The 10312-nt window shown below is 46.7% G+C and overlaps 1 protein-coding gene across 1 annotated transcript; it reads right to left on the reverse strand.

The window, feature by feature from the left end:
- LOC110434777 lies at positions 4893-6281 on the reverse strand. The gene is made up of 3 exons (XM_021459502.1): positions 6093-6281; positions 5235-5804; positions 4893-5144 (listed from the first exon to the last, which is right to left on the reverse strand). Exons 1-3 carry the CDS (start codon positions 6279-6281, stop codon positions 4893-4895), a joined length of 1011 nt encoding a protein of 336 aa, XP_021315177.1.

The following is a 10312-nucleotide window of genomic DNA, read 5'->3' on the forward strand; positions in this document are numbered from 1 at the left end:
TTGAGATCGATAGAGTGGAGGTGTGGATCGGAGGAAGGCCGGCCTATCGGTGTCTACTCCGAGTTGTACCTACGGGATCAAGTCTCCTAACCCGAGGCTTGCTTCTAAGATTCTTTAGTAATTCGACTTCTAATACTAGTAAGTTCTTGTTTTATTGTTCTTTGGTTTATGAGTTTACTTTAATCCTCTTCCGGTTGAGTATTAGAGTAATCACTTGTTAGCGTAAACGTGGTGTTTAGGCTAGGGTACTCATAGATATCCTCTGACTAGCTGGACCATGGTAGTAGCAAGGAACGTGACATTTCCGAGTTACCTTTGCAGATCACATCTCGTTAGCAGGACGGGTAGGTTTATAGGTGCGGGTCGAACATCCTTTGTGTTGTCTAGATTCCGTGAGCCTCCCCAATAGAACAGTAGATCATCCTTACCAAGGTTAGAACGAGACTACGGTTGCAGTCTTCTCTATACATCACTCACATCGAAAGACATTCTTTGTAGCCTAAAGGGGTAGTAGCAATAGATTTGGTTAGTCAGATGCACCCTCTCTCCCAGTGGTAAAAATATAAATACGATACTCTGGAAAACCTCCCGGGTGAAATGCTCACCGATATCCGTGCGCTTGCGGATCATTTCCTTATTGCGTTACCAAATATCAACAGCGACCGCTTCATATGTGCTACTGATATTTATAGCAAGGCTAAACATGCCTATCATTATAGCAGAACCAACATAAAGCAAAACAATAACAGTAAGTGGTTTCGGCTTATACCCCAGCGTGGCACTTCCAGTACCCGCGGACAGTGAACCACTAGCATTCGCCATGTCAGTGTCGCTGCCTGCGATGGTGGTGTTGTCGACGATGTCAGCAGCAACAGCGTTAGGAGTACGCAGGGTCTGCACAGGCATAGCCCGCGTACGTGGAGCAGCAGCAGTCGCGCCTGGATTGCGCTCCCCAAAAACTTGATTTCCCGCCTACCCGAGCAGGTACGCTGAAGGGAGAAGCTTCGGAGGCTTGCTACCGGAGACCTCTGTGCGCGCAGAGGATCCGGTCGGAGTTGCTTCAGAGCAGCTCGAGCTCAGGAAGGTGGTGGCAGCTGGAGAGGGATATGGACGGGAGTGGGATGAAACCCTAGTGATCCGACCGGGGCCTTTATATAGGCGCGCCCCTATCGGATCCACCCGTTACCGTGTCCGGGGGAATGAAACCTGGACAGGACAGTTGGGAGTAGACGGCGGATAGGGTTTTCCCTCTCGGATTTGGGCCGAGTGGCAAAACACAGCCCAAGCCGGCCGGCCGGCCTCGGCCTCGGCCTCGGCCCGGCGCGTCGCGCGCGCGCGCAGGTGGGCGGGCGGCTCGGCTCGGCGGCGGCGGCGCGCGTGTGTGGCTCCCAGGTTCTCCTCCTCAACTTGACTATTGGAGCATCCCAAAGCTCACTATTTAAGTTGATTGCCATCTTAGTGATTAATCCATTTGGTACTAATCACTTTTGCACCTAACACTAACAGTGGGCCTTTGAGGTTTATTAGTAAGTAATGGGCTTTGGCCCAATTGCTCTAACAATCCCCACCAAACATCAAAGCCACACAGTTAGTGTCTTCAGTCCTGAACTTGTTTGATATACCAGTGTTTCGATGGAGACTGTTAAGTTGAACTTCCATCTAGAAAAGGAGCTTACACTCATTCACAACTGATCAATGGACTATGCCTTGAATTGACAGTTTTGTGTGAAATGAGGTTCACCCAAATTCTTTACTGGTACAAGGCTGCCTCGATCACCCCCTCGGGTGGAGCATATAAGTCAAACTCCGGGCCTTCTCGAGAGTATCTAGAGATCACCCAAATCTCATAGACTGGGACCAGCAGTCTAACTCACATAGGTGTGTTCCTTTTAGGATGTCCTGTAGGCCAACATCCCTGCTTAAATAAGCCACACGGATCACATTAAGGCGTATGCCATCCTGCCTTACAGCTTGGAAAAGAAGTGCATATTTGAAAGATTGGGACCTTAGTCAAGAGTATTTTCCCTCAGTTTACTCATAGCTTGTTTCACCACTCTAATTCACGGGATCTCTGATCACATAGAGCAGGTTACCACTATAGCAAACTTTAAGTGGGTCTCAGTCCCATCTCGACCGATGCACTGTCTATCACGTTACGTGATAGCCCCTTGGTGAACTGATCTACCAGATTTTTAGACGTGTGGACATAGTCCACCGCTATCACTCCGGAGTTTCTCAATTTTCTGACAGACTTTAGGCGCCGCTTTACATGCCTTATGGTCTTCAGGTTATCCTTTGAACTTTTCACTTTTGTTATCACAGTTTGATTATCACAGTTCATGGAGATGGAGGGTACAGGTTTTTCAACCACCGGCAAATCCATCAGGAGTTCCCGAAGCCATTCGGCCTCAACGGTGGCGGTGTCTAGTGCTGGAAGTTCTGCTTCCATTGTTGACCTCGTAATGATGGTCTGCTTGCAAGACTTCCAGGAAACAGCACCACCCCCAAGGGTAAACGCATACCCACTGGTGGCTTTTAACTCGTCAGCATCAGATATCCAATTTGCATCACTGAAACCCTCCAGTACCTTTGGGTACCCAGTGTAGTGAATGCCATAGCTCGCGGTTGGCTTTAGGTACCGCATTACTCTCTCAAGAGCACGCCAATGATCATTTCCAGGGTTTGATACAAACTGGCTCAACTTGCTCACAGCATATGAGATGTCAGGTCTTGTTCCACTGGCTAGGTACATCAGTGAGCCAATGATTTGGGAGTACCTCAATTGGTCTCTCATGATCCTTTTGTTCTTTCTCAGAATTAGGCTTGGATCATAGGGAGTTGACACAGGTTTACAGTCACTGTAGCCAAAGCGACTTAGTATCTTCTCAACATAGTGGGACTGCAAGAGAGTAACGCCACCATTTTCTCCCTTTAGTAGCTTAATGTTTATAATCACATCAGCCACTCCCAAATCTTTCATGTCAAAGTTCTTGGACAGAAAGTCCTTGACTTCCTCAATCACATTGAGGTTCATGCCAAATATTTGGATATCATCCACATATAGGCACAGGATCACTCCTTCTCCCCCACCAAAGCGGTAGTAGACACATTTGTCAGCCTCATTGGCAATAAAGCCTGCTGACGTCATGGTCTTATCAAACTTTTCATGCCATTGTTTGGGAGCTTGTTTTAGGCCATACAAAGACTTCAATAGTTTGCACACTTTGCCTCTTTGACCTTCTATTACGAAGCCATCAGGCTGATCCATGTAGATCTCCTCATCTAGCTCTCCATTTAGGAAAGCTGTCTTTACGTCCATCTCATGAACGAGAAGACCATGGGAAGCAGCCAAGGCAAGCAATACTCGAATCGTAGTCAGTCGGGCCACAGGTGAGTATGTATCAAAGAAGTCCTCGCCTTCCTTTTGGGTGTAACCCTTGGCCACAAGCCTAGCCTTGTACTTTTCTATCGTACCGTTAGGCCTAAGCTTTTTCCTGAACACCCATTTACATCCTACAGGTTTGCACCCGTATGGACGATCAACCACTTCCCAAGTTCCATTAGACATAATTGAATCCATCTCACTCCGTATCGCTTCCTTCCAATAGTCAGCGTCAGGAGAGGAAAATGCCTCTTTAATGGTCGTTGGAGTGTCGTCCATGAGGTATATGGCAAAGTCATCACCAAAGGATTTTGCAATCCTAGGTCTCTTACTCTTTCGAGTGACTCCATCATTTTCTTCCTCAGGACTTTCATCAATGGGTTGTTCGTTATACTCCATTGGCACAAAAGTGTTGGGAGCATCAGAAGGTCCCTCACTGGATGTGCTAGGTACATTCCCTCTCATAGGGAATTCATTCTCAAAGAATGTTGCATCTCTAGACTCAAATATTCCTCCGACCCTCATGTCGGGGACTCCAGATTCCACAACTAAAAATCTGTAGCCTACGCTATTTATTGCGTATCCGAGGAAGACACAATCTACAGTCTTTGGTCCAAGCTTGCGCTTCTTGTTGATTGACACATTCACTTTGGCCAAGCAACCCCAAGTGCGCAGGTATGAGAGAGTTAACCTTTTCTTTTCCCATTCCTTGAATGGTGTTTTCTCTTTATTCTTTGTGGGAACTCTATTCAGGACATGACTCGCAGTCAATATAGCCTCACCCCACCATTCCTTGGAAAGTCCCGCAGTGTCTAACATGGCGTTAACCAAGTCAGTAAGTGTGCGGTTCTTTCTTTCGGCAATCCCATTGGATTGGGGGGAGAAAGGAGGCGTCCTCTCATGAATAATCCCATGTTCCTCACAGAATAAATCGAATTCTCTTGAAAAGTATTCACCCCCGCGATCGGACCGCAACCGTTTGATTTTCTTCTCAAGTTGATTTTCAACTTTGGCTTTATAGACTTTAAAGTAGTGCAATGCTTCATCTTTTGTCTTAAGTAAGTACACATAGCAAAATCTAGTACTATCATCGATGAGTGTCATGAAATATTTCTTGCCGCCTTTGGTCAACACGCCATTCATCTTGCACAAATCAGAATGAATGAGGTCTAGTGGTGCCGTGTTCCTCACCTCTTTCACAGCCTTGTGAGGCTTGCGAGGTTGTTTTTCTTGCACACAAGCATGGCACTTAGAACCTTGGACCAAATCGAATTTAGGGATTAAACTCATTTTAGCTAAGCGCGTCATACATCCAACATTAATATGGCAAAGTCGGGAATGCCAAACATTGCATTCATCATCATGTCTCACATGGTTCATGACATTATTATTACAAGAATCCATTAAAGAGAAGCGGAACAAGCCTCCGCTCTCATAGCCCTTACCAACAAATGTTCCATATCTCGATACGACACACTTATTGGACTCAAAAGCAAGTTTGAAACCATCCCTACACAATAGGGACCCGCTGACGAGATTCTTCTTTATTGAGGGGACATGCTGCACGTTCCTCAGCTGCACGGTCTTTCCCGAAGTAAACTTCAGATTGACCGTACCAACACCATGAACAGCCGCATGCGTCCCGTTCCCCATCAGTAGGGAGGCACCTCGTCCTTCCATACCCAGATCCTTCAGCCTGGCTGACAACAATGTTGGCTGTCTTCTTTTGCTGCTTGTCCTTGCGGTCCAGGCAATCATTTGCCTAGTGGTCAGAACCACCGCACACATAGCAACAGCCATTGCTCTTCTCTTTGTTTGCCTCCTTCTTGAAAGCCTGAGGCTGTGGCCTCACATTGGGATTCTTGTTTTTCTTCTGCTTCCTCTTGCGGAAAGCCTGAGGTTCCCTCTTCTGCACCAAATTGGCGCTAGAGCCTCCCTCGACCTGCACTTTCTTGCCACATGTGTCCTTTGCCCTCGCATTCTCCTCAACACTTAGAGAGGCCACAAGATCCGTCACACTGAACTCTTGCCTCCTGTGCTTTAGAGAAGTGGCAAAGTCCCTCCAAGCAGGTGGCAGCTTAGCGATAATACCGCTGGCCACAAACTTGTCCGGGAGCACACACTTGTTGTTCTCAAGCTCCTTAGCTAGCATCTGTATCTCATGAGCTTGTTCCACCACAGATCGGTCATCGACCATCTTGTAGTCATAGAACTGCTCCATGATGTACAGCTCACTGCCAGCGTAAGGAACCCCAAACTTGGCTTGCAGTGCATCCCACATATCCTTGCCCGTAGGCAAGTCCCTGTACAGTGGCACCATACCCTCTTCTATGACACTGATAAGAGACAGCTTGAGCAAGTTATCTGCCTCACTGAACTTGCTCTCTTCCTCAGGAGAAAGAGGCGGTTTAGTGCGCTTTCCCTGGATAGCATGCTCACAGCGCATAGCGGTAAGCCACAACATGCAGCGGGATCGCCATATCTTATAGTTGGATCCACCATCATTTAGAGGTGGTGGCCTCATGGATGCAGCAAAGCTACCAGATGAAAATGACCTATCAAGTTTTTGGATTGTTGGATATTTAGTCATTTTACACCATGCATTAATCCGCAAATACGATAAGCAAAATACTAACACAAGTATAATGCAAGCGACCGCTTCATATGTGCTACTGATATTTATAGCAAGGCTAAACATGCCTATCATTACAGCAGCAACTACATAAAGCAAAACAATAACAGTAAGTGGTTTCGGCTTATACCCCAGCGTGGCACTTCCGGTACCCGCGGACAGTGAACCACTAGCATTCGCCATGTCAGTGTCGCTGCCTGCGACGGTGGTGTTGTCGACGATGTCAGCAGCAACAGCGGTAGGAGTACGTCGGGTCTGCACAGGCATAGCCCGCGTACGTGGAGCAGCAGCAGTCGTGCCTGGATGGCGCTCCCCAAAAACTTGATTTCCCGCCTACCCGAGCAGGTACGCTGACGGGAGAAGCTTCGGAGGCCTGCTACCGGAGACCTCTGTGTGCGCAGAGGATCCGGTCGGAGTTGCTTCAGTGCAGCTCGAGCTCAGGAAGGTGGTGGCGGCTGGAGAGGGATATGGACGGGAGTGGGATGAAACCCTAGTGATCCGACCGGGGCCTTTATAAAGGCGCGCCCCTATCGGATCCACCCGTTACCGTGTCCGGGGGAATGAACCTAGACAGGGCGGTTGGGAGTTGGCGGTTGAGCGGCGGCGGCTAGGGTTTTCCCTCTCGGAGCCAGCCCGCGCCCATGGCCGCGGCCGCGGCCTCGGCCACGGCCACAGCGCGGCGCGTCGCGCGCGCGGGGCGGGCGGCTTGGCGGCGGCGGCGACGTGCGCGTGTGGCTCCTAGGTTCTCCTCCTCAACTTGACTATTGGAGCATCCCAAAGCTCACTATTTAAGTTGATTGCCCTCTTAGTGATTAATCCATTTGGTACAAATCACTTTTGCACCTAACACTAATAGTGGGCCTTTGAGGTTTATTAGTAAGTAATGGGCTTTGGCCCAATTACTCTAACAGGTTGTTCGGAGATCGTGTTTAGTTGCTTCCATGTGGACAAGTTGCATGAGATAAAAATATAATCATCATCATGACATTATATTACATGCAACTAGTATCTTATAATTCTTAGTTTATCTTATTACTCCTTAATATTAGCCGAAATATGTTAATACCATTTAATATGTGTTAATAATGCATTAATAGTGCCATTAGATGGCTAATTACTTGTACCACGCCAGCTTGCCCTAACAGAGACGCCAGATTTTTATGTTCCTCTCGAGACTGATGAGGGGGAGGGGGCGTTTCTTGCACATGTAGAACCTAGCCCGACAGATACACAAATCAAACAAACGACCGTTCTTGCATCTACAAAGCCAGTCCACCAAACACCCCCTAAGCTTTGGAGATTTTAAGGAGTAAGAGATGGAACCGTCTTTCTTCACCGAGACCAGTCTCCAGGGTAGGGTTGACAAGGGGTGCCCACTGCACCATTACGCACCAGTCCATCACCACGCACCACGCCCCTTCCCACCACAACAATGCCTCCCTCCCCTCATGTTCAAGCGTCTCCATAGAAATGGTGTCATTTAATTTATAAAAAATATTAGCAACATCTATATCTACAAATATTTTTTTTATAAAAATAGATTTAATAGTTTATCTAATGATATTAATTATGTACTATGTAACACCCCAGTGTTATGGTTGCACTGATCATGTGCATAGCATAGGCATCATCATCTACTCAAAGCATATCATGATCATCATCTATCTTGAGCCATGTCATTCTATGCAAAATTGTGTTTTAAAGTGCTTAAATGGGCTTCCCATGCTTATGTTTGAGTGAACCATGCTTGTGTTTGTGCTCTATGCCTTCGTAATTAGTTTATCTATGCTTAACTTAACCTTGGGAACAATGTTCATGTTGATCACTTCTCCAAAATATGTCCTTAAGTCATACTTGTGTAAATAGGCCCTAGAAACCTCTTTTTCTTAGGATTTTAAAAAGTGTTTCATAAAATGTTTGCATGTCAAAACTTTCTACAGCAAAGTTATAGCAAATTTTATAAGGAACAAAAGTTGTTTTATGGACATCTCATGAAAATGATCACAAATAGCTCAAAAGTGACCCACAAGGCAGATTTGGGGCTGTTTCCAACACTTAGAAAATTTTCTTGCTTGATCGATTTTGAAAACTCTATATCTCTCAATCCCGGCCGATCTAGCTTTTGCTCTTGTTGACAAAGTTGTAGAACTTGATTGAAACTCAAACTTTGTCAACTGCATCATCTTCTATCTCGGGCTGGATTGGGAGTTATCCGTTGCTGAAGTCGCTCTGTCAGTCGGTCGCCGTGTTCTCTGAATCGAAGCCGAGCTCACCGTCGGGGATGGCCAGAGCGCCACCTGTCCGCCAGATGTCGTCCGTACGCCGGCGATGGCCCCGCTCGTCAGCTCCCAGCGCGCGCATGATGTCCACGGCGACGCCCCGAGCAGAGTGGACGCGTCCACTTCCGCTCTGCCTCGCCCCTCTCGCCAGAAACGCGGCCGCCGTGAGCTCTCCGTCGCGAGCCTACTCCGGCGAGCTCGCGCGCGTTCCTTGCTGCGCCATTGCTCACCAAACTCCACCCACAGCTCCGCCGTGAACCGCTCTCCATTCTCCACCCACCATCTCGCCGTGAAATCCACCGGTGAGCCGCCATTCCCTTCTTCCCCCAAATCGGGTCGCCGTGACCATCTTTTCCGGCGAGCCCAATGTCGAGCCCTGTGAAGCCTCTCGTCGTCTCTGGTTAGGTCCTAGAGGTTGCTTAGGTTCCTAGCTTGCATTTGCGCCACTTGGTGGACGGTCTACCGAGCTCTCTGTCGCCGGACACGATGCGCAGCGCCGCCGTGTTTCCGCCGGAGATGGGTGCTCTCGTGGCCAGCGTGTTCCACGAGGTTTCAAGCCAAGCCGCGTACCTAGGAAGCTCCGCCGTAGTTCGCTGGTGCTGTAGAAGGTCTTAGGTCTCGCTCTACCGGTCTGAGGGCTCCGGCGTAACGCCGAGCACCTCCGCCGAGCCGCCATCGTCGACAGCGAGCCCTTTCCGGTGGCTCCGCCATGGGGAAAAGGGGGTCAATCGAGTCGCAAGAGTCTGGGGATCACGTTGGTGCCCTTGGTTTGGCCGGAGACCTCGCCGTCGCGGAGAAATCGCCGGCGAAAGTCGCCTCGGCCGTGAGGAAGACGACCCTGACAGGCGGGGTCCACTGTCAGCGTCACTCTCTTTACCTCCTTTTCTTTATTCAAAATCCTGATTTTTGGTTTTCTTGCAAAAATCATATCTCCTGTTTCTGAGATCCAAAAATTGTGAAAACAATTTTGTGGTGTTCCCTGAGATGACTAGTTTTTAATAAAAATATAAAATGAACCATGTTTTCTAGGAAAATATTTATTAAGGATTTAATCTTGTTATTCATGGATAAATTCATATCTCTTGCTATACTGCTTAGTTTGCTCTGAAAATTTTATGCTAGCCTCTGTATGGTATTAGAGTGCTTTGGTAAATATTTCATGATTTTTGGAGTACTGCAGATTTGATATGTAATTTATGATTGAAATTTGGCTTGTTTCCTTGATTAAATTATATAAAATAATTGGTGCTTATGCTGGTGCTCTACTTTGGTAGTAAACATGTTTATGGTATTCCTCATATGTAAATAATTTGAAATCTGTTGTTTGACACCATATAAGTCATGTTTCTAAAATTATGAAATAAACCCTTGGGCACATGTCAAATACATATCTTTAATTTGGTATGTGTAATTGCTGTGAAATTTTTATGGTGATGCTTTGATGCTTTACTTGTGTTCCTGTAATTTTTGTAGATTGTTCTGAGCAATTTGACTAGGCATCTTGTAATTATGCTTCTTTCTAGAAGTAATTAATAAATGCCTTGTTAAGTATATGTTTGAGGGTTATCATCTGATGTTCTGGTAATCTTGTGATATGCTTGTGCTCATAAGCCATGTGGTTGGCATGGTTTGTGTTTTGGTTATGTCATCAAATAATTAATTAAAGGGTTAAAGGCTGTTCTGGACAGCAAGGAAGTGATTTAACTTTTGCTTAATGATAACTTGGCCTTCTGTGGAACTTGTCTAAATCAAAGTTGTTGTAAACTTATTGAACTAGCTGTGGTTTAAATTTGAGGTCATTTGGCCAAGTAGTTTAAAAGTTATAGCTGTTCCAAGTTGGGTTCCAGAAATAGGTGCTCTCTGTTTTTCTGGGACAGAACCTGGAACCTTGTTTAAATGATTTGTTTAATGTATGAATCTTGCTGCGATGTTTAAAGATGAATTGTAGACAATTTCATAAGCTTTCCAGAATGTATTCACTTATGTTTGTTGGATCTGTCTATCATTAGTTAGGATTTA

This window comes from Sorghum bicolor, chromosome 4 (genome assembly GCF_000003195.3).
Source record: "Sorghum bicolor cultivar BTx623 chromosome 4, Sorghum_bicolor_NCBIv3, whole genome shotgun sequence".
Lineage (NCBI taxonomy): Eukaryota > Viridiplantae > Streptophyta > Magnoliopsida > Poales > Poaceae > Sorghum > Sorghum bicolor.

Bases quoted from the DNA above. Each gene is read 5' to 3' on its own strand.
- LOC110434777 (XM_021459502.1), bottom strand. From the start codon at position 6,281: ATGCCTGTGCAGACCCGACGTACTCCTACCGCTGTTGCTGCTGACATC. The intron at 5,805-6,092 runs GTAATGATAGGC...CATGCTATCCAG, and splicing joins TGCTTTATGTAGTTGCTGCT to GGAAAGCGCACTAAACCGCC. The intron at 5,145-5,234 runs GTGAGGCCACAG...TCTGACCACTAG, and splicing joins AGAAAAACAAGAATCCCAAT to GCAAATGATTGCCTGGACCG.